The sequence below is a fragment of the Calidris pugnax genome, unplaced genomic scaffold (assembly GCF_001431845.1).
Source record: "Calidris pugnax isolate Ruff unplaced genomic scaffold, ASM143184v1 scaffold199, whole genome shotgun sequence".
Taxonomy (NCBI): Eukaryota; Metazoa; Chordata; class Aves; order Charadriiformes; family Scolopacidae; genus Calidris; species Calidris pugnax.
The window spans coordinates 406,271-429,620 of record NW_015090970.1 but is presented as its reverse complement, the minus strand read 5'-3'; the positions used below and the strand labels follow the sequence as shown (position 1 = coordinate 429,620).

Below are 23,350 nucleotides of genomic sequence, written 5' to 3'. Positions count from 1 at the left end.
TAGGTGACCTTTGCTGGTGGATGGGGGTTCTATATGTTTTATTAAGGTTTAGTGAAGCGCTGTGGGATGGTGGGTCCCGTGGGAGATGGGAACATGGCAGAGCACGTGCCCCAGCAGAGACTGGTCCTCCCAGCGGCAACAGGACCATGGACCCAGGGTGGTTTTGCTGAGATGAAGTGGCCCAAAAGGCAAAGTCATTTTGGGGGCTTTGCTGGCCTGACGTGTGATGCAGCAGGCGTGGGGAGCTCTGCAGGGTGTTAGGAGTCTCCCTGCTGCAGGGGGAAGGATGTGCACGGGTCTGGTGCTGGATCTCACTGGGACTTTTAGCTTTTTTTGCTTTTGTGGTGGGCAGGTTTGTTTTGCTTTTTCTCTCCCCTGAGCTCACCCTGTGAGCACTGCATGTGGGTCTGGCTCTGGGTGAGCTTCCTCGGGGGCTTTCCTGGCTCTGACCAAGATGGGAGGTCAAGTGGCTGCTTTTTGAGCAGAGGCATCAGCAGCATCCCCTTCTCTGCCCTGAGAATGGCCTTCGAGTGCCTGAGAGGGAACTACGGTGGTCACAGTCTCTCCCCCCCATTAAATAGGGTTAGTGGGTGAGGAGTGGGAAACAAGCATCAGAAACACATACTTTGAAGCTTACATCTTCATGCTCTGTTTCCCCAGGAAAAGCGGCTAACACTTGCCAGCAAGGCAACCTGAGTGTGGAGACATGGGCTTCCCAGGGACAGCATTGCATGTTGGCTTCTCCTTGCCCCCCAGCACCCACGGGGAAGGTCTCTCGGGGGGGTCCTCAGCCAGATCCCAGCAGGCAGCAGCCCGTATTGCCCAGGCCACCAGCTCTGGTGTCCCCGTCCCAGCCCTGGTGGGGTTGGGTTTGCCGAGGGCAGGGTCTCAGATAGGAGCAAGATAGAAATGTGGGGTGGCAAATTTAAATTTCATCTCTCCCCTCCCCAGGGGAGGTGACAAATGAGCTGGTGGTTGTGCTAAAAGCTTTTCTTTCTTTCTTTAAAGAGGTTGCTGGGAGGAAATGAAGTGACCCACTGACCTTTGTTAATACGCAGCACAAACGAAGCCGGTGCTGCTGGAAGGAAAAGAGACCTCAGTGCAGCCCTCTGCCTGCAAGGTGTTTGCTTCGATTGATATGTCTAATGGGAGTAATTCTCCCACAGCAGCTACTGAAAATGAAGATGTTTAATCATCCACTAGATCTGTGTGGAACTTTTTGCAGAGGATTTCTTTAAAATGGCCCTTCTCCTTTTTGCATGCAGGTGGAACAGAAGAGAAGCCGAAATGCCTTTCTGTGAATCTTTTTTCAAGTCGTTACATTTTAATGAATCTGAAATGAAGGCATGATCCCTCCCTTCTGGATTTTTTTTAAATGCAGAGCAAATCTTCCAATCACTGGCTCCATGGGGGCTAAGAAAAAGTGACAAATGACAAAACACCTGCATAGCTCTGACCCATCCCGGTGTCTGTGAATGTGCAGGCACTTGTTTTTAGCAGCATTTCCCACAGGCTCCCTCTTTAAGCAGCAGGAACCAAGGTGGCCAAACTGGTCTGTAGTTACAGCCCCCTCCTCCTACATCCCCACAGATACCCAAAGTAGCTTAAGGGAGTTAGATGTCCAGCACCCTCTGAAATGGGAGTTACTGGGAGGAAAATCTTCAAAAGCATCTTAGCGGCTTAGGTTAAGTCCCTTTGACTCTCAATGGAACTTAAGCTCTTAAGAAATGTAGGTGGTTTTGAGCATTTTACCCTCTGTGCCTCGCACCCTTGGGTCCCTGGAGGTCCCTGGCTCAGTCCTGGCTGGAGGAGCCACACGAGAGGCTGCTTCTTGCAAATGCTTCTCAGTTGTGTTCTTTTTAATAATACCCCTCAAGACCCTGTGCTCAGCACTTCCAAGATGCACACATGTACATGCTCAGAGCTGGAGATCAGGCACTGCACAAGAATGAATGCTTTACAGGAGCTCTTTTACTGTAAGAATTAATCTTATTCCTGAAATGTGACCGTATCTAGCACAAATCTGACCCCACTGGGGGCCACGGCTTCACTTAATTGCATTCTTTAGCAAGGATTGAGGTCTATTAGGTGGTTTGCTTGTGTTGCGGGAGATCCTGTGCCAGAGAATTTAGTGAGGGTTTGCAGGTCTGTGGAGCAGGGCAGGAAAACTGCCCTTCTGTTTACTTGTGTGGTGCCAGGAGCTTGGCTGGGTGCTCCCAGACAGGCAGGAGGGATGCGAACCCGCTTCGGAGAGCACAGAGAAGGTAAGCTGGGCCCAGGCAGAGGGGAGAGAGGATGGGTGAGGAAACCCTTTTGATTTGAGCATTCTTCAAAGCAATTCCCACTGGAAGTTGCACCAGGGGAGGTTCAGGCTGGATATTAGGAAAAATTTTTTCACTGAAAGGGTTCTCAGCCATTGGAATGGGCTGCCCAGGGAGGTGGTTGAGGCCCCATCCCTGGAGGTGTTCAAAAGACGGGTTGATGTAGTGCTGGGAGGTATGGTTTAGTGATGGTGATGCTCCTTGTTTGTTGTGTGGGTGTCTATTTTTGTCAGTGAGGTTGATGGTTGGACAAGATGATCTTTAAGGTCCCTTCCAACCTGGAAGATTCTGTGATTCTGTGAATTCAGCAATGGCTGGGAAAGCACAAGAGCCTTCTTGCATGGTGGCTGGGTGTCCAAATGTTGCGTGTTCTGCATTGTCGGAGGGAATCGTGCGGTGGGTGAGGGTCTGTTTCCCCTCTTCCTGATGCCAGGGTGCCAACCAAGCCAGCAGAGCAAACCCCTGTCCTGGGGTCTCCTTGGTTTCTGCAGGGGAACCAGGTGGGTGCGCATCTTGCTGTCCTGAAAATCCCGCATCCAGGGGGAGGCAGGCAGTGACGTACCTGCTCTGAGGGATGAGTTGCTGGATTGAAGTTGACGTGTCCTAATATCTCTGCCAGCACTTTCTGTCTCCATCAAGGGCTCGGGAAGCACATTAGCACCGGAGCGGAAGTGTCACCCTCTGGCATCTCCTTCTCTAATCTTGGAGCTGTTGCTGCATCCCCTTTACCAGACCTTCTCTATCGGAGCCCATTATATGGCATGAAAAACCGCGCTAGATGGGGGACGAGACCTTCTCTATCGGAGCCCATTATATGGCATAAAAAGCCACACTAGATGTGGGAGGGTGGAGCTGCCAGGCTCCTCTCCTCGGAGGAGGCAGAATATTTCCCTGACATGCCTGCGTTCAGCTCCGTCATCAGGGGGACGCTGGGGACAGGCTGTGTGGGGCAGTTGCAGCCTCTTGGCTGCTCTGAGCTGTGGAAGGTCTCTGGTGCCACGTTTGGAGAGCAGAAGAGGCTCAAGGAGATGTTTGGTGGCATTTACTGGCTCTGCAGGGGGGGGATATTGCTCTGATACAGAAAAACAAGAGTTTCTGAAATGCTGGCAGAGCTAGCCATGTTGGTTTTTTTTAATATAGGGAACTAAAATGGTTGGGAGTATGCTTGTTCCCTCCAACTCCTGCCCTCTCCCCCTCCAGCCTCGCTGGTGGGAACTAGGAGCTGCATGACTGGAGAAGGGAGAGCCAGCGAACAGCAGCGCGGTTCCATTTGTTGTGCTGGCGTTGATGCCACATCCCCAGTTTAATTAACAGTTACCGTCGCAGCTATTCATAATGTTCCCGGCCTGTGCTCGCCTCTGCCGACAACAAAAGAAGCCCCAACCCCTTGTTCTGCACCCTGGAACCCCGTGAACCCCCTGTTAAGTCTGGCTGGAGCCTCTGTGTGTTTCTCTGAGTGCGTCTAGAACAAACATTTGAAGAGATTCCCAGTGGTATAATCGAGATTTTTTTTCTCTTTTTTTGTGAGAGTGTCGGTATTTCTGCTCGGTTTTCACCAGCCTGCACTGAGGCACGGTGGATCTAGACTAGCAGAGAGCACACAGCAGAGGCTTTGTAATCCTCAAAGTGTGAGTCCAAAGCTTCTCTCTGAAAAGTTGCTCTTTGGGGCCGAGTACATATGGGGACTTCTTGTTTATCCTGGCTTTCCTTTTAATTCTCTGCAGTTCAGCCTTGGAGAGTTAATGGGACAGAAAAAGATTAAAATGCCCCTTTCACACTGCCTGTCCCGATGGTCTCGTACCCTGATGTGTATCAGAAAGCTTGAGCAACCTCACTATCCCCTTAGTCCTTTTAAAGCCTTTGATCGCTGTACAATATCTCCTACCTGGCTTTTCTCCAAAAGGTGATAAACCCCGGTTTTGATTTTTAATTGGGGTAACTGATAGCAGGAAGGCATCTCTACAGATCTGAGAGCATCCTTCACACAGCTCAGGCCCATTATTCTGGTGCTCAGAGTCTGTCTGATGGAGGAACCTCTTAGCCCCCGACCCCGCGAGGAGGTTGTGGCTGCAGTTTTCACTCTATTTTCAGCCCTTCTGGGGCAAAGCTTGTCTCTGTCACTGAAGGGAGCGTTTACCAGTATTGACACACAGGACTGGGGGTAGTTGCTAAGAATACAGCTCCCTTAATGCCATTCCAGCTTTGCGAAGGGATCAGGATAAAGCTGTAAGCTCCCTTTGGAGCCAGGAAATGTGTCTCCATGGAAATGTGCCGGCAGGGCAAGGGGAGCAGGCTGGTGCCGAGCCCGCTCTCCGCTGTCGCAGCCGTGCTAATGTGCTGGTGCTGTCCTGCAGCCACGTTCTGTGCATCCAGGGCAGGAGCGGGAGGGAGAAAACCTCCCTTTGGAGGCTGTGTGTTTGCCTCCTGTGCCTTTTGGTCCGTGGATAAACTGTGATGCCCCCTGCTTCAGGTTTTTTCTCTTCCAGTTTGGTCTCCCTTTGGAGCCAGGAAATGTGTCTCCATGGAAATGTGCCGGCAGGGCAAGGGGAGCAGGCTGGTGCCGAGCCCGCTCTCCGCTGTCGCAGCCATGCTAATGTGCTGGTGCTGTCCTGCAGCCACGTTCTGTGCATCCAGGGCAGGAGCGGGAGGGAGAAAACCTCCCTTTGGAGGCTGTGTGTTTGCCTCCTGTGCCTTTTGGTCCGTGGATAAACTGTGGTGCCCTCTGCTTCAGGTTTTTTCTCTGCCAGTTTGGCGTTAGCTCAGGTTGCTCCGCGCGTTGCAGGTGGGGAAACTGAGGCACCGAGCAGGGCAGGGGCTCTGAGACCTGCAAAATAGCTGCTGGGATCCCAGCTGTGGTTAGAAGAACTGCGTCCAGTTCTGGGCTCCCCAGTTCAAGAGGGACAGGGAACTACTAGAAAGAGTCCAGCGAAGGGCAACAAAGATGATTCAAGGATTGGAGCATCTCCCTTATGAGGAGAGACTGAGAGAGCTGGGACTCTTTAGTCTGGAGAAGAGAAGGCTGAGGGGAGACCTTATCAATGCTGACAAGTATCTCAAGGGAGGGTTGAAGGAGGAGGGAGCCAGACTCTTTTCAGTGGTTCCCAGTGAGAGGACGAGGGGCAACAGGCACAAGTTGGAACAGAAGAGGTTCCACTCAAATATGAGGAGAAACTTCTTCACGGTGAGGGTGACAGAGCCCTGGAACAGGCTGCCCAGGGAGGGTGTGGAGTCCCCTTCCTTGGAGATTTTCAAGACCCGCCTGGATGCTCCTGAGTAACATGCTCTAGCTCTAGGCAATCCTGCTTCAGCAGGGGAGTTGGACTAGATGATCTCTATAGTCCCTTCCAACTGTAAAAAATTCAGTGAAATTCAGTGAAATTCAGTGAGGCCTGGGAGGTTCATCGTGCATTTGCCTCACAAGAAGGGCTCTGGGACACCTAAGCTGTTTCCAGGGCTGAGGTTCAGGCTTGCTGTGCTGGGGTGAGCGCTGCCTGCACAGAGCCTGCCTGGGTGGGAAAGAAATCCCTCCCCCAGCTGCCCGGATCCTCAGCAAACAAAAGGGGACACAGGGGAGACATCTTCTGCTTCATCTTCCCTCTTGTGGGGTTTTATTTTTCTTCCTTCTTGGGGTTTTTTTTTGTGTGTGAGGTTTCAGTTTTTCTTCGCCCGCCCTGTGCTTTTGTGGAAAAATCGCCCTTTAAGAGGGTCCCTGGGCCCTGTCGGGTCAGATCCCTTCACACCTCGTTGCTCCTGCGCTGCTGGGGCCAGCTCTGCCTTCCTCCTGTGCTGGGGAGAGAAGCTGAGGGGTGTTAAACTTTAAAGAGGGGCTCTGCCCAGTCGGTGCCTCCCGATTACGCTGCTTTTTCTTGCGCCGTTCCCTCCCTTCCTGTGAGTTCGTGCATGGAAATCCCCCGTTACCAGCCTGCAGGCTGGGCTCCTCAGCAGGAGGCTGAGGGGAGACCTCATTGCCCTCTACAACTACCTGAAAGGAGGTTGTAGAGAGGCAGGTGTTGGCCTCTTCTTCCAAAGGACGAACGACAAGACCAGAGGAAATGGTCTGAAGTTGGGGCAGGGGAGATTTAGATTAGATATTAGAAAGAACTACTTTACTGAGAGAGTGGTCAGGCACTGGAACAGCCTGCCCAGGGAGGTGGTGAAGTCACCATCCCTGGAGGGATTTAAGAAACGTATAGACATGGCTCTTCAGGGCCTGCTCTAGTGCCCAAGGTTATTGGTTTATGGTGAGGTGTTGAGTGTGGGGTTTAGTTGGTGGGTGCGGTGTTTTTGGTGGGCGTTTGGTGTGGTGTGTTTTGGTTGTTTTTTTTTTTTTGTGGTTGGACTCGATGATCTCAGAGGTCCCTTCCAACCACTAAGATTCTGTGATTCTGTGATTCTGTCCTTACCAGTCCCTTTGGCAATGGAGTTGGCCAAGACCTTGGTGGCACCGAGGCGAAGGGCTGCCTGGCCTCCTCGCAGGGACCGTGCACAGCCACCGCTTTCACAGAATCACAGAATTATCTAGGCTGGAAGAGACCCTCGGGATCATTGAGTCCAGCCATCCACCCTACTCTAAAGTTCTCCCCTACACCATATCCCCCAACACCACATCTAAACGGTTCTTAAACACAGCCAGGGATGGTGACTCAACCACCTCCCTGGGCAGCCTATTCCAATGCCCGACCACCCTCTCTGTGAAGGGTCCCCCGGGGCCTCTCCGGGCTCCGTTCAGCTTCTCGCTCCCCCTGCGATGTCGGCCGATGTCCTTCCTCTCTCTAAATGCTCTCCCCTCTCCCTTTGTGCATCCGCAGGTGCTGACAACGCTGGGGAGACGCTGTGAGTCCTGCTGACCCGGAGCCTTCCCGGCTGGGGCTGAAGGCTGTTGCAGAGGATGAGGATCCTTCCCAGCCCTGGGATGTCTTCGCTGGTCTCCCTCGTGAACCTCCTCTCCGTGCTGCTCATAGGCTGCGTAGCGGAAAGTAAGTGACTCTGCTCTCCCCTTTTCTTCACCCACTCCTGGAGAAGGACAGCAGGAATGGGCTCTAGTGCTTAGAGCAAGCAAAATATCTCCTCCTCCTTCTTAGCATTAAAGAGTTGATTGTGTGTCTTAATTTCCCAGCATCTTTAGCTTTCCACCAGTGCCTTCCTATACCACTATAGAGGGACGTTACAGGGCAGCTAGGTCCTCACAGCCTGCTTTGGGTCTTGGCTTGCCCATAAAGCTGCCAAAGAGCTGGAGAGGAGGGGAGGGAGCTCTTCCCAGAGCCTTCCTCCCCCTCCTCCCAGCCCCATCCCACCCACTCACCCACATTGTCCTCTCCTGCTCTTGCCTTTCAGGTGTCTGTCAGACACCAGTGACCGTTGTCCCGTGACTTGCTGGGGCTGGATTCACAACAGCATCCGAAGAAAGAGTATTATGTTTCTTCTTCCCCCTGAGTGAACCAGTTCCAGTTTAACACAGTTTTTATCTTTGCTGCCTTTCAATTCTTGCTTTAAAAAATGAAAAGGGGAAGGAAAAAAAAAAAAAAAGGGAAAATCTTCAGCGGCTTGAATGTAATGTTCCTTCGACATGAAGGCTGATCACTCGGGATCAGTGGGGAATAGAATCTTCCAAGCTGATAGAATTATGACTTTTTTTTTTTTTCCTCCCCAGCAAAGCTGCTTGAAGCTGGAGAGAGGGCTGCTCTGGTCAGCGTAGCCCTTGACAGCTTTTAACGTAATCGCTTCGTTATCAGGGTTTATTAAGATGACGCGGTCACCGGGGACTGAACGGATCCTCGACCTTTTGTTGCTGGGAGAGGTTTTTTTTTGAGCTTTCTCTCTTCTCCGCAGGAGACGAGCGGGGATAGATTTGCCCTTGTCTCCCTCCTGAGTTTTGTTCGGTTCATGCTTAGGCCCTCTTTGCAGGGAGAGACATTCATGTGCAGAAAGATAAAGTTTCCTTTTGTTCTTTTTCTATTTAATAAGCCCTGGAAGGGAGCTGGGCTCTGGGAGGTTCACTCTAGGGCCATTTTTTTGGTGTGTAGCTGTGGGTCAGTCTGTACCTCAGACGGTGCTGCTGGTTCATGAAGACAGCCCCGGGTTCAGCGTAGCAGGAACTGGTGATGCCAACGGTGGTTGGCAGCCAGGAACCTGGCACAGCCTTTTGCCCAAGTATTTATTCAAGGTCCTGCTTATTTTCCAAGGTCCTACTTGGATGTTACAGCTAACACTCTAGGTTCTTGAGGAGCGCCCAGGGCAGATGTTAAAGCCAGCTCTGTGTCCCACCTGGGCTCCAGGTGGCCTCTTTGGCTTGTGAAAGTGGGCACTGGTGGTAGGAGGTTGCTGCCTGCCTTGGCTTCTGCAAAAGCAGGGGATTGCAAGCAGGAATCTCCATTCCTAGCTCTTTGTGCAGGAGAGTCAGGAGAGATGGGGACACTTAGGGTGGAAAATCCAGTGTTGGGGCTCCAGGGTTCCAGTCCTGCCACTGGTTTGCTGTAACACTCCTGGCCAAATCCCTTTGTCGTCTTGTTTCCAAACTAAGCAGTGCAGCTTTGCGGGCGCAGATGGAGAGTTCATGTGTGTGCAAGTGCCTCTCCGTACGAGCAAAGCCCTGATTCATCTATTGTGATGTCTCAGTGCTTTGAAAACTGGGGTCCTTTTATTCTTAAGTGTACACCGAGCCCCGTGTGCTCCCTGCTGGGAGTGGGCACTCTGCGGAATCAGGGCTTCTCAAAATCATGGCTCTGTCACTTGAGTTTTTCTGTGGGTTTGGTTTTCCTGGGAAGAAACGAGCATCTTGTCTGTCCCTGGTTTTTGTGGGGTGAGATTTGCTGAGAGATTCCAGCTCTGCTGGAAGATCCCACCTTCTATGTGACTGCAAGAGAGCACTTCTGGTGGAGATGTGCCCTCAGGAGGGGCCGGTGCTGCTCAGGCACAGAAGGCACCAGTTGTGTGGCCCAAGCCCTGCTGAAATCTGTCACTGCTCAGCAGACACCTTGCTGCTGCCAGCCAAGTTTCTCTCTCCTGTAGCTCTGCAGTGTCCTTGGATCCCAAACTGTGAGGTTTTATGCTTTTCTTTTTTCCCCTTGCTGCTCTCAGGTGTGCATACGGGAACTTTGCAGGGTGCAGGACGCGGTGTCCGAGGCCGGGCTGCTCTCACCTGCTTGATGAGCAGATGAAATCAGGCCAGGCATTGTCTCTTCCCCTAAGCTGTAGCATCTCCCTGGCCTGTTTGCCCTTGGGGATGCTCCCCGTTAGGTACCAGTCCTTGGAGTTTCTCTGCTACCTCCTGTTGATGATGAATTTGATCGCTCCTGATTTTGGAGGGGCTGCTGAATTCCTCCTGGAGAGGCTGTAGCATCCGAGCTCGTTCCCCACCGAGGCATGCAAACAGCAAACAGCTTTGTCTGTCACAACGGTGGAGAGTGTGTGAGGAGCTGTCACTCTGTTCTGACAGTGTCCTCTCCCATCAGATGGCCCTGGGCTCTCTCCCACTGCCTCTCGCGTAATCCCTTGGCCGCCATCCATTTGGCTGGCGCTTGCCCACGATGCTGACCCGATTTCCTGCCCTAATTCACCAGAGGGGCTGCCAAGGCCTTGCAGCCCCCAGGGCGAGCGGTGCCAGGCAGTGCCCCTGCCGCGGTGGGAAGCCCCCACGGCAGGTAGGAAAACCCCCAGGACAGCAGATTTTGGAGGGCACCATCTTCCAGGCTTCACAGGGGAATGGTTCCCCTCGCAGCAAAGCGTGGGGCTGAAAGCTTGAACTTGCCTCCTCTTCCAGCGCGGCGCTGGAGGAGCTGCGGCCTCTGCAATCAAAGGACCATTAAAATACTTCCCTTGTTTCCTAGGCTAATTGATCTCAGTCAGTGATTTAAATCTTTCTATGGCAGGAACATTCTATTTAAAGGAAACTGCTATTTAAATTAAAAAACCAAAGCACCACACTGCTTTCAGCCTGCTGTTATTCCTTGGGAAGCTGAAGAGGATAATAATTGAAAGGTACATGGCAGACCTGTTTCTTCTCTTTTTCTTGGGTTGCATATGGACACTTCCTTTGTTTCTTCTGTATTGTCAAGGGCAGCCGTAGAGCTGGAAATTGCTAACTCCATGATTATTTTCTGTGGCCTCTCGTTAAATGGAATGTATTATCATTTTGTGAAGGATTGAGCTGGCTGGGGGAGTAACGCTAATGGGCATTGCTGCGGTGGGTCAGGGGAGCCTTCCCCAGGAGCTGTGCCCTGAGGTGCTGCCGGGCCAAGGAGGCAGCTCTCGTGCCCTGTGGAGCTTACGGACAGCCAGACAGTGCAGACAGACAGATGGGGTCTGGATACAGGGGAGGGGAACAGCTTCCCAAATTGCTGACGTACCTGGGTACAGACCCAAGCTGTGCTGTTTCCCGGTCATGCCCCCAGCCCCAGTCATAAAATCTCTGCAGCGAGCACCTTGAAAACATCTCACAAGACCAGACACAGGGAAGATGAGGCTCCTCTGGATGGCTGTCACTGGGCAGGATGTTTTCCAGCCCGGGAGCACAACTGGGTTTGACCCAGGCTGGGGACAGTGGTCAGGTCCTCCTGCCCTCCTCTGCCACCCCAAGGAACAACGTGCCCACTTCAAGCGCTCCTCAGTCGCAGATAAAAAGCCACTTACTGTAGAGAAATGTGGTAATTTTTTATAACCGAAATCAGCATGCTCGCTGTTTTCAAGTGGATTTTTCCCATTGATTAAACCTTTGCGTTTTACAATGGTGCTTTGCTAATTGGTACTTTGCATACACAGAAGGCTGGTGTGTGGCTCTCCGCCCCAGCAAAGATTTAATAGCAGATGCAGTAGCGAACATTACTTATTACTTAGGTTTCCTTCCTTTTATAAATCACAGTATAGGACGGTTACTAGCACACTCCGAAGTATTAGCATAAATAATTAAATCTAAATTGCAATTGACAAAATAAAAGAATAAAGCCCCTTTTATGATGCATTACCCTGGCTTTTCTTCCCTTTTAATTGCCCTTGCTCCCTCGTTAATTTGCAGAAGACAGTAATTCATGCCGGGCGCTCGGTGAGCTGCCGCGCATCCGTGGGGGCTGGCAGCAGATGGCAGCAAGGGTGGCACCACGCGTGCGGAGAGGCTGGAGGACGTGTGGGGTGGGTTGGGAGAGGACCTCAGCTCCTGTAGGTCCCTGTTCAGGCTGGCAAAGCGTTTTTGGGAGCCGGTGCAGTGAGGAAAGGCGTGTGGAGCGTGTGTGCTCCATGCTATGAGATGTAGGAGCTGGTGGCTGACTGCACGGCTGGTCTCACTGAGATCCAGATCACTGTGATTTATAGGTGTATCTGACTCTTCTCCTCTGGATGGTTCCTCCCATGCTCTTACCCACAGAGGATTAGCCTCGGCAGCAGATCTCACCGCTTTTAGCTCCGGAGGTCCTAGCTTTGATCTCTCGTTGGCCAAGACAGCGGTTGTCAGATAAGTTGGTAGTAAAAATCAAGAAGACTCCACCTTAGGACTTTGATAGACACCTTAAGACGACATCAGTGGGAGGTGAATCTGTCTGCGCTGTGGGAGAACCTGCTCCATGTGTAAGTGTTGGAGGCTGATTTGTGGAAAACGCAGCAGCACTGACCTGAGAGAAGGAGGTGTCCAAATTGAGGTATACGACAGTGTATCTGCTGGGGGGGGCTGCAGAAGAGCAGTTTCCCCTTGGTGGGCTAGAGGGGAGCAGAAGTTAGGGCTGAGGGACTTGGGGCTTTTTAGTCTGGAGAAGAGAAGGCTGAGGGGGAATCTGATCAACGCCTATAAATACTTAAAGGGTGGGTGTCAGGAGGATGGGGCCAGGCTTTTCTCAGTGGTGCCCAGGGACAGGACAAGAGGGAACGGGCACAAACTTGAATATAAGAAGTTCCACCTAAACATGAGGAGGAACTTCTTTACTTTGAGGGTGGCAGAGCCCTGGAACAGGCTGCCCAGAGAGGTGGTGGTGTCTCCTTCTCTGGAGACATTCAAACCCCACCTGGACACGTTCCTGTGGGACCTGCTCGGGGTGGACCTGCTGTGGCAGGGGGTTGGAGGAGATGATCTCCAGAGGTCCCTTCCAACCCCATAGCATTCTGGGATTCTGTGTGGTCAGTGGGGAGGTGGTGGATCCCTTCCAACCCCATACCGTTCTGTGATTCCGTGTGGTCAGTGGGGAGGTGGTGGTGTTTTTATGTGTGTTGCACATGGTTCCTTCAGTGAGTAGAGTCTAAGGGTGTGCAAGAGGAGGCAGCATCTGAAATTGCATCCTCTCCGAAGGCAGAGGTCCCTCCTTCCCTCCCCGGCTCCACTCGCCGCTCGTGTCAGGCAGGGAGACACCTTGCTGTCCTTGTTTCTGAATTGCCCTTTCCTTTGTCGCCTTCTCCGTCTGCCAGCTGCGATCCAGCCTGCGGTTGCTGAGGGTTCTGGACTAGTTGTTGTCCCACTCAAGGACACTGAATTAAGCTTCTGTGTCACCTTGTTTAAGTGCCTGATTAAATTAAACCTCTCCTGCCTGGATCGAGTGATGTATGTCTTTTTTCTTTTTTTTTTTTTTTTTTTTGGTCTTGTCCTTTTTTTCCTCTTTTTTTAGACAACTCAAATTGGAAAGTTTGTGTCTTCTATAGGACCAGGTGAGGAAATAAATCATCTTTTGAAAGAGCTTCCTTGGGGGCAAGGGGGGCCATCACCTCCCAGGTCTCAGCTGTGCCCCACACTGTGAACGCTTATTAGATTAATCTCTGCTGAGGAGCACCTGGGGACAGCAGCAGCCACGGGTGTTTGGCACCCAGTCATGGGTGTCTCCTGGTAAAGGATCTTTTCCCCACCAGAGGTTCTTGCTGCTCAGCTTCATTAGATGGCTAAGTTAGGGGAAAAGAGCATCTGTTTGTTGTGTAAACAAGCGGCTTGTGTGAAAATGTCATCTACATCCTATTTGTGATAGACAACATGTCTGTCTTCGCCATACCTGGATGCCAAAACTAGGGTTTTTACTGTGTGTCAGGTTTTCCAGGAAGCCAATACTTACTTCTTTGTCACTTGCCCCTTTGGGTGTGCTTTTCACCCAGCATGTACTGCCAGGAAGGACAGGATCCTTCTGGTGTCTCACCAAGACCTTGGGTCACATCAGCCTTTCCTGGTGGTGTGTTTTCAAGACCATCTCAATACGAATCTCCTGGGTCACTAGAAGGACTCTGCGAGGGTATTCCCACCCTTTCTGTGGCCTGGCAACCCCAACAGAATTCTTAGAAGGCAAAGCAGAATGTTTTTCAAGGACGCCCGACCAGAGGAATGTCGTTCTTCAGGGTCACATCAGCCTTTCCTGGTGGTGTCTTTTCAAGACCAGCTCGATCCGAATCTCCTGGGTCACTAGAAGGACTCTGCGAGGGTATTCCCACCCTTTCTGTGGCCTGGCAACCCCAACAGAATTCTTAGAAGGCAAAGCAGAATGTTTTTCACTTGGGTCACATCAGCCTTTCCTGGTGGTGTGTTTTCAAGACCATCTCAATACAAATCTCCTGGGTCACTAGAAGGACTCTGCGAGGGTATTCCCACCCTTTCTGTGGCCTGGCAACCCCAACAGAATTCTTAGAAGGCAAAGCAGAATGTTTTTCAAGGACGCCCGACCAGAGGAATGTCGTTCTTCAGCGTGCGTGGGATGGAATCTGGGCTCGAGCTGGCCTGTGAGACACAGTCTCTGAAGAACAGTTTTATTTACTCTGTGCCACTCTTCCCCTCCAGTCAAGGATGTTCTCTTGCAACATAATTGGTCCCAGTTCCCACCTTAGAAAGCTGTGATGTTCCCTGCACTGCAGCTGCCTTTAATTTTTGGGGATTGTTAAAGTTCATGAAAACAGTCACGTTTTATGCCATCTGCTGCGTGTGGTGGAGCAAACCATCACGCGAGCTGGGTGCTGGATCAGGAGGCGGGAGCGTCCTCGCTCTCTGAATGCACCTTCTCAACCTTCCTTCCCTCCTTTTGCTTCTCTAGAGTTGCTTTTCTGAGCAAGGTCTCCTCTCGCCATGCCTGTTGTCCGGTGTAATTAGTCTCAGTCTTGATTGGAGGTTCTCCCACTGCAAACGCTAAATAGTCAGGTTACGGTTTGGCAGAGGAGCCACCTCTTCCGTCCAAGGGCACAGCAGATACCAGCGTGACCAGGGAAGAGATCACAGCTAACCCAGACCCGGAGGTTGCCAGGAGAGAGCATTATAAATATATCTTGGACGTCTGCTGCTAAGATTCTGAAAGGGGATATCGCACCGAGTGATTTGAACAGTTGACGGGGAAGGAGTGGGGGTTGACCTGCTTCCACAGGAGCCTTTGCGTAGAGGATTTTTAGCGTGTCCCGTCGTGTTGCAGACATGAAACATCGCTGCTTCGTACGGGGTGGCTTAAAACCAGCGTTGCTAGTTTCATCTGTGATGCACAGAATCCTTTCTGTTTCCCTTTGAGGCCAAGAGGAAAAGCAAAGCTGTAAAAAAAAGAAAAAAAAAAATAAATAGAAGGAGCTGCCACTGGTTTTTGCATTCTACAAAGTTTCTCTGAGTCCTCCAAACCTTTAATTGACTCAGGAGCATAAAATTGAGAAGGGGAGAGAGTGAGAGAGCGTGTGGAGTGGCGCGAGCGATTTGAATAATTTATTGTCCTTTGAAGTTGCAAGAGAAATTTCAGCTGCCTTGGGGAGTAATTTCTCCCCATTCTGAAAGGGTTTCTCCTTATTTTAAACTCATTCAGAGGATGATAGTTTTGCATTTTGTGCATAATTAATGAGCATAACTCCCCCCCCACACACACTCTCACACAACCTCTAAAGAGTGGTAGGGTGATGAAACTTGGTGGTTTTTTTAATTAATAAAGTCAAATTAATTTGCCTCTGTCCTCTTCCTCCCTCACCTCCGTAAGAATTCATGGATTTATTCATAAATTAGTCTGAGAGTGCCAACCCTTACAAATCTTTACCCTGGACTTTGATTTGTTTGAATGAATTTCTAAAAGCTGGTGTAGGTTTTTTTCATTTCAACTATTAAAGGTCACCTTGAGACTGGCTCTCTTGGGATCATCCAGTGATCCAGGAAGATCCTTTAGCTCTTGTTTTCCTTGGCCTGTCTCCATGGGTAGGATCTGTTTGGTTTTGAGGGCTTTCTGTGTGGTGGTTTTTCTTCTTCACGAATGTTATGATAATCCCCTTTCCTTATAAGATCTGCTAATTGTGGTTAATTCCAGTAGCTGCCACTTGAGGGACTGCCTTCTCCTGAGAGGTTGCCCTGATGCCTGGAGGGGCTGCGTTACAGCCTTTTGCTGAGCAGCCATCCCTCGCATCTCCTGGCAGGTGTCAAACACAAACAAAACCTTGTCCTACTAAAAAGAAATCTCACCTTCCTCAATCACTGTCTTTCACAGAAGAGTTGAAGGGGTGCTTGCTGCTGCTTTTCCATGTTTTCATTTCTTTCTTGCTCATGTGTTGCACTGTTTTTTGGGCTTGTTGAATCTCTACTTAACCCAAAGCTGAATTTTTTAGGCTAGTCCCACCCCCTGCCCTGGGCAGGGACACCTCCCACCAGACCAGGTTGCTCAAAGCCCCGTCCAACCTGGCCTTGATGTTATTGATATGATACAGATCATGATTGTTAGAGGTTGTATTCTTCCATTAGTTTTTTTGGAGTTTCATTTCTTGTTTTCAAGATCTCCCATCTTGAGCTCCCTTGACCAGTCCCAGTGCTGTTGAGCAGTACAAGCTCACAATAACTGTTAAGACCCAGGGTAAGGTGTGTGAAGGTTGTATTCCCAGAATCTCCTTTTGTTCCATGAAAATGTGGGCTGGAGGCTCTTTTCAGGGCTTGGATAGGAATGATGTCTCAAGCTTTTGACAATAACCAAAATTCTGTGTGGTAGGAACTGTACCTTGCCCTTTTCCTATAGACCAGGAGACTTCCTCTCTTGCCTGAAAGAAAGAAGTAGACTACAGCCAGTAAGTGGAAGTAATACAGCTTTTATTTACAGGAGGAAAAGAGCAGAGTTTTATCAGACAATATTTTGTTTATCCGATGTGCCTTCCATCCCCAAATGATCCCTGCAGGCATGTATTAGCTGGCAAATCTTGATGGGGATCGTACATCTACCGTAGTGCTGCAGCCCCTCTGAGCGGCGATGCAAGGCAGGGGACTTAGCTCCCTGTTTACATTTTGCAAAGGTCTTTGTCATATCACTAAACCCGGGATGGGAACTGATCTCCCTGATCACATCCTGGGGGCTTCTAGCGCTGCGCTTTCTCTGAGAGACCATGAGATGCAGAAGCTTGTAGCGGTTTGTTTTCCCCATTGCTGCTGACTCTGCTGTCACTTTTCGGTGGCTCAGGACCTCTGCCGGGCTATATTAAGATGGCACAGCCCCCTGGGAGTTGGGATCCTTGCTCGTTAAGCTTTTTCTTCTTTCAGGCTTGTCCCATAGGAGGTGGTTTTTCATGCTCTGGTATCCCCCATAGACTCTGATTCTTCAGCGACTCAAACGGAGCAGCGGAAGTTGAGTAAAGAGCCAAGTCCTTTCTCTCTGTGTCTTTTCTAGGTAGGGGGTGAATTGAGCTTCTCCGGGATGCCAATATCGATGACACGGCTGGAGCAGAAGCTGTCCTAGCAACATGACAAGGGGAGGGAGAGCTCCCTGCCTTAAGCTTCTGATTGCAAACAATCTGGGATCGCTGTCACAACACTGATGGACAAGGGGCCCTCATTAAGTTCCCAGGATAGCTCCTTGGGTTTCTTGCTCTTGCTCTGCTCAGGGTTATTATGCCTTGTTATAGGACTTGTGGACAAATAAGGAATGAGATGTTGTTACAGTTGATGGAAAGCACTTGTGTACCCCCGGGGTCCTGGCGTGCCGCGTTGCTGAGGCTGTGTGTGCTCCTGTGCTTCCTGGCCCTTCAGCAGCTGGTCCCAGGGCTGCCATCTCACACAGCAGCATCATTGGTCTGCTTCTGCTCTTGTTGGTCACAAGGAGCATCTTTCTTCCTGGCGTTGCGTTGTGGTGCCTGAAGGTGAATGAGAATCCTGGCCAGAGGTCCAATCTGTGTTAACACCTACTCGCTCCTTTGCCCCTCGGTGTGATTTGTACCAGGAGGGTGGGTGGAAAGGCTCTGGGTGCAGGCACTCGGCAGAGAGAGGGGGATTTTGTATCCCCAAAGTGCCACTCTCTAGGGCTGGGACCAATCTGTGGCAGTGACAGACACCCTTTGAGCTATAGGGAAAGGTGGATCCTTTCCATACATTCGGATGTATGATGGTAGCCTGGAGAATTCCTGCCGAAACTGGGTGACTTCATCCTCGCTGCTGTTCCCATGCGATAAGGCACGGTCCCATCCCTGAAAACGAGCAGTTTAAATAGACCAGAAGGAGGGATTATGCTTCCCCTCCAGCAGGCAGGATAACGTGGTTTTTCTCACCTTGGGTGTCAGAACTAGGAATAGATCTTTGGTAGCCTTAGTCTCATCCTGCCTCCACTGCCGCAGGCTTGTACCTCCTCTTCCAAAGGGTCTGGATTGCAAACAGGAGCCTGAAGGCTGTGTGGATGTGCCAGATCCCCAAAATTACAAGCCTCATGGCAAGAACAGCTTGATGTGCGCTGGCTGTGATGGGTCTGCTGCTTCATCCTGGCTGAGGGGCAAGGTGGGACTGGTGGGACTGGTGGGACTGGCAGCAGGGGCAGGCGTTGGAAAGGTGCGGGTGTTGGGGTTGCTGGACAGCCGGTGTCACAAAGGTGTGTGAAATGTGTTCTTGATCTTTCTCACCTATTTTCTGCTCGTGTTAAATCCCACACTGGCTCGCATCCTTCACCGCTGTCCTTCCTTCTCTGGGGCCTTGCAAGAAGGGAGAGGGAGTGATCTTTCAAGTGACATTCCCTCGTGTCCAACAGGGAAAAAAGCCTGCATTCACTTGTGTATAACCCAGCTTTTCTGAGTCAGGTGGATGAGCAGCAGGGGAATAGCAAGGTGGAAGTATTTCACTTCTGAAAAAACGTCCCCGATCTTTTTTTACCCTCCTTTGCCCAACCTTGCCAGTCCCATCTCCCTGAAGGGAGCCAAGAGCTGCTGACAGTAAGAGGAAGTCTCTGTCTGAAGCCTATAATTATCCTGTCTGCCTTCCCAGAAAAGGCCAGTTGGGGAGCGAGCACGCTCCTGTTTCATGGACAAGCCCTGTGTTCTGCTGCCTCCCCAATTACTGCTTAATGGACTTTTTATGATGATAAGACGACTGGGTTGGAGAGAAGTTATTGACGGGGAAATGGAATATAATTCACTCCCTGTTTGTTTTTTCTGTCAGAAAAACCCTCATTTTAATTTTATTTGTGAGGCACTGAGAAACAACTCTTGAAAAAAAGTGCAAGATCTATCAATAAAACCCTGGATTTCAAGGGGACCAGAGTCTCTGCAGAACCTCTCCAAAGGGTGTTTTCAATCTTGGTGAGTGTCTCCATAGAGACCCTCCCCACAGCCTGCATCAGTCCTGCTCCCAGTTTGCGGCTCTCACTCCTCTCATGAAGAAAAATGTTAAATTATGGAGCCATCTTTTTTGCCTCTACCCCTCTTGCAAGCTCCCCCGCTCCCTAATGCCGCTGCTTTGAAATACGTACCCATTCCAAACATCACATTCTTGCTCCCCACTCTCCATCTGTCTCAAATTTGGCTGCTCTCTCCTGTTTTCATCTGCTCCGTGGTTTCTCTCCTCTATCTAATCTTCACTTCCTTGCTCTGGCTCTGAACACCTCCCTCCTCTCCGTCTTGCTCCACTTCTCTTGCATTTTCCCTGTTCATCTCTCCTTATCCCCACCAATTTTCCCATCCTTTCTACCCTCTGCTCCCCTCTTTAGCTCCCCTTTACTGGTGTGACAAAGCTGTTTCTCTCCTCCTCCTGGGCTGTCCCCAGCTACTCAGCACTCGTCCCTCAAATGCAGGATATGCATCTGCTGCATGCAAACACACCGCAGCAGCACACGTGTGTAAAACACGTCTTCCCAAACCAGCAAACAAACACTCAGCTCACGGCTGGACCTGGATCTCACATTCCTGGAGAGGTGTTTAGGAGGGGAGATGGAAGCGCTGCCTCCCAGGGCTGTAGCTGGGGGAGTGCCTTCTGCTTCTTCTCCCATCCTGAGCCTGTCAGCAGTTGTGGAAAAGGGAGATGGAGTTTCACCAGATCAGCAGAAAGTTTCAGCCCAAAAACCAAAGGGAAGGGGGAGGAGGAGGAGAGGAGGGTTTGACCCTTTGTGTGCCACTGAGAATGCTGTTGGATTCCTTGAAGTTAACGAGGGGTGAGAAATAATGGAGAGAAGTCTCAGTTCAAGCTACCATGACCTGCTTGTTGGGAGATTGCAAGGCTTTTGTCTGGCTTTTGTTTTTTATCTTCTTCTTACGCCAAGAAGTACATGTGGAAGAAGGTCTCTGAGTTCTGTTTCTAGTGATTTTTTTTGTGTGGCTTTTTTCTTTTGTTTGTATTATAGCATTTAGGCAGTAGTTGTGTGCAATCCCACCTAGGGTGTTGAGTGCCGAACAGGTCTGTTCGGAGACCATCCGTTGCTCCAAATTGCTTGTAGTGTCTAGACCGAGACAGGCAGGTGTGAGAAATGAGGGTTGTCACCTCCGTGCTACGTGTGGCAGACTGAGGTGTGGGGAAGGGTGAGTGCCCAAGGTCAGCCGAACTTGCGTCAGAGCTAGAGATCTGACTCCCGATTATGGGAATCATCTGGAGCCTGGAAGAGCAAATTGGGGTGTGCTAACGCTAATGGCAAAATAACATTGACCGTAAATGGCTTAACGGTCTCCTCTTTTAAGTTTGCTCTTGAAAGGTAGATGTGCATATATAGAGAAAAAAGGGTGAATTTTGGTCTGTTTGGTATTTTTGAGCTAGGGTAAAGGCTGACGATGGCTAATGTACCCTGAATCTCCTCCAGTAGTGTGGGCACGACCTCATGGTGGGCAGCTCTGCAGGGAAACATCAGGCTCAGCACCACGGGGCCATTTGTTGAAGGTCGACCAGGAATGGTGGGCAAAACGATGGCTGCCGTGCACGTTGGGGAAGGCTATGATGAGCCAGCCAAACAGCAAGAAAATGGCGTGCCTGCTGTGCTCTTCTTTTGCTTTAGTTTCAGTGGTGGGTCTCAGGTACAGCGTTCCCCGGCGTGGGGATAATGGGTGTTTATTCATCGGCCAAGGAAGAGCTGAAACCCCACACTTGGTGTGCCGGCGCCATGGGTCAGCGGGACCGGCGCGTGGGCCTCCGCCAGAGCGCTGGCGGCGGGGACTGGCGGCACCAGAACTGGAAGCAAAGCCTTTTAAAATACACAGTTTGTAGCTGGCTTTCTTTTGTCTCCGTGGATGGCTGCCGCTGTGGGCGAAGGGGCCCTTTGAGCCAGGCTCACGCTGCTCTCTGCGCTGGGGCCAGATGAAAGAATAAGTGGTTTGTCTTTATTTGTCCATTGTGGAGGTGCTTTGCTGGGGGTGGCGTGAGGGGGCTGCAGAAGGCGGGGGTGTTAAGCACAAAGGTGAATTTTGCCATCTAAAATCAGCACCGGGTCCCGGCCGTGGGGCTGGTGCTGAGGGGTCAGGAGGGAGCAGAGATGGCGAGACGTCTGACTGCAGCCCCCTCAGAGAGACCCTGCAGCACAAGGGGCTGGTTTACACACACACTGCCCGTCTCCTACCCAGGGCTGGGGCAAATCATACAGTAATATGGTCAGGGACCATCCTTGGGACTTTTCCTCGGCAGCTGTGGGGCTGAGGGGACATGAGTTGGGCCTTCAGGCCTGTTACTATGGCGGTGGCCTCCAGGCCTCCCCTGTGGGGAACGGGTAGAAGAGGACATGGCTGACATGTTGTCCCTCTCCCTGTGGGAGCAGATTTCTTCCTCAGACCTTCCCCAAAGCTGGGGGGCTGTATCTCAGAAGAGAGGAGCAACTTAGGTGGCAGTTAGGTCTCTCAGCCATTTTGGCTGCAAAATGTGTGGGGTGATCTCTTCCCCCATGGCGGAGAGGAGGAGGGCTGTGTGCTGCCGGCCAGGCCTCCATGTAACGGGACTGAGGGTTTTACCTCAAGGGGATCATGGTGTGGGCAGGGTCTGGCCATGTGTTTGTGTGTAGCCCAGGCTGGGGGGCCGGGGGCCATCTTCAGTCTGCTCTTGTTGGCCAACTGCATATATTGCCCAAATTGTCCCGTATTCCTGAGCCAGCATCCTGGCTGAGGCAGGTGGGAGGATGTCAGGGTATCGATCTGGCAGGCTGGCACAAAATGCTTTAAGAAACAATTTTGTCTCAGGGAGGCCCAGGGGAGGCAATATTTTCCCACCAGGACCTGCCTCTCCTTCCCCTCATTCGGGCTAGCACTGGGCAGCCTTCCCTGAAGCCATCTCCACAGCCAGGGCTCCATCCAACTGCCTTAGCTGAGCTGATCCTAGTTCTCCCCTCAGCTTTTTGGGCTGTCTCTCCCATTTTGTGGCTGGACCACGCTGGCTGAGTGTGTGCAAAGCTGCTCCAACCGGAACTGCTCAGGAAGGTGGAAGTGTGCTGGCGGCTGCCATACTGGTTTGACACAGCCATCTCCACAGCCAGGGCTCCATCCAACTGCCTTAGCTGAGCTGATCCTAGTTCTCCCCTCAGCTTTTTGGGCTGTCTCTCCCATTTTGTGGCTGGACCACGCTGGCTGAGTGTGTGCAAAGCTGCTCCAACCCTGTGGCATGGTCTGTGAGGCTAAATGCATCCCTGCTCTCCTTGTCCTTCCATAAACCCACCTGCAGAGCTGGCAGGAGGGGCAGCCAGCTCGGTCTGGAGACCAGGCTTACTGGGGGCAAGGAAGAAGGATCCATGGTGCAAGCTCATAACTGTGCTTTTTGTTTTTCTCTCCCCTGCACCCTGCTCCCCTTCAGCTGTCAGCTCAGATATGTTTAGCCCATTTCTGCTCCTGCCTCTCTCCCACCCCTCAAACCACCTCTGGGTTCTCCATCCCTTTCTCCGTCTTTGGCTTTTGATGTTTCAGACAGGCATATGGTGGCCAGCCTGTCTCCCTCGCTCCTCGTCCATCACCCGCTATTCACCATGGCAGCAGTTCCTGAGGGACATTTGGGTTTAAAGGGTGAGATGTCCCCTCCATTTCCCCACTCCTATGTCTTTCAAGCTTTCCTTGCTGTAAAGCTTCTCTGACTGTTTTGTCATCTGTGTATCATTAGCAAGGAGATGTTGTGGGGTTTTTTTTACATGAGTGCATTTGAAGAACTTTTTCTGCTTCGGTGTCGCATGAAGGAAGGAGGGAAGGAGAGGGGAGGCAGCAGCATTTTCCTCTTCTGTGAGGAAAGCTGCCTTGGTGTGCAGCCTTGTACGTGGGCTGACGTCGTACCATGCTCTGGGGATGAGTAGGAGACCCCACCCCTCTCACCTCGCAGCTTCTTCTCAACGTCTGCGCTAGAATTCGCAAAATCCCAGCAAGCAAATGTGCGTCATGTCCCTTCTGAACAGATGCCGGCGCCGCCCATGTTTCTCTAGGCCTGTGTTTTGGAAAGCAAAAGCCAACTGGAGGTTTTCGGCACAGGGGTGACCGGGAGGGTGAGCGATGGTGTCCCATCGGCTGCCTGGACAGCAGTTGGGGAGGCAGGGCAGGGGCAGAGCTGTCTGGAGGTTAGAGCAGACGACGTGTGTGCTGACCATCTTTGTGGATGCAATTACAGAGCCCACGGGATGGATAGTGAATATGTGTCTCTTCCTTATATTTCGTGGCAACCCTCCAGCGTGTCGCTTGCCCCGGCTGTTGCTTTTGGGAAGTGCGTAGGCGGTGGGCAGGAGTGAAAGGTTCAGTTGGGCTTGATGGCTTTCCATGAAGCTGTAGAGAAGAATCACAGGTACACAGCAGCCATCCGGTCTTTTCAACCTTCTCTCCGGAGACCCAGACCCCGCAGGAAACCTCTCGTAGTAGGAAAATTCTTTTAAGCTTCAGGTTTTTCCATTCCTGTTTTGATAATGCAAAAAGCCAGGTTCTGCTACTTTGTAAGCAGAAAAAGAGGAAAAAGA

General features: G+C 51.3%; 1 protein-coding gene across 19 annotated transcripts in view; it reads left to right on the top strand.

The window, feature by feature from the left end:
• The window catches only part of PTPRS (protein tyrosine phosphatase, receptor type, S), a 219,816-nt gene that overhangs the window by 110,044 nt on the left and 86,422 nt on the right, over positions 1 to 23,350 (top strand). For all 19 annotated transcript variants that reach the window (XM_014952826.1, XM_014952827.1, XM_014952825.1 and 16 more), the window contains exon 2: positions 7,130 to 7,297. In XM_014952826.1, coding sequence (XP_014808312.1) covers positions 7,210 to 7,297 — 88 coding nt within the window. In that variant the 5' untranslated portion in view covers positions 7,130 to 7,209. The remainder of the gene's footprint in view (positions 1 to 7,129; positions 7,298 to 23,350) is intronic.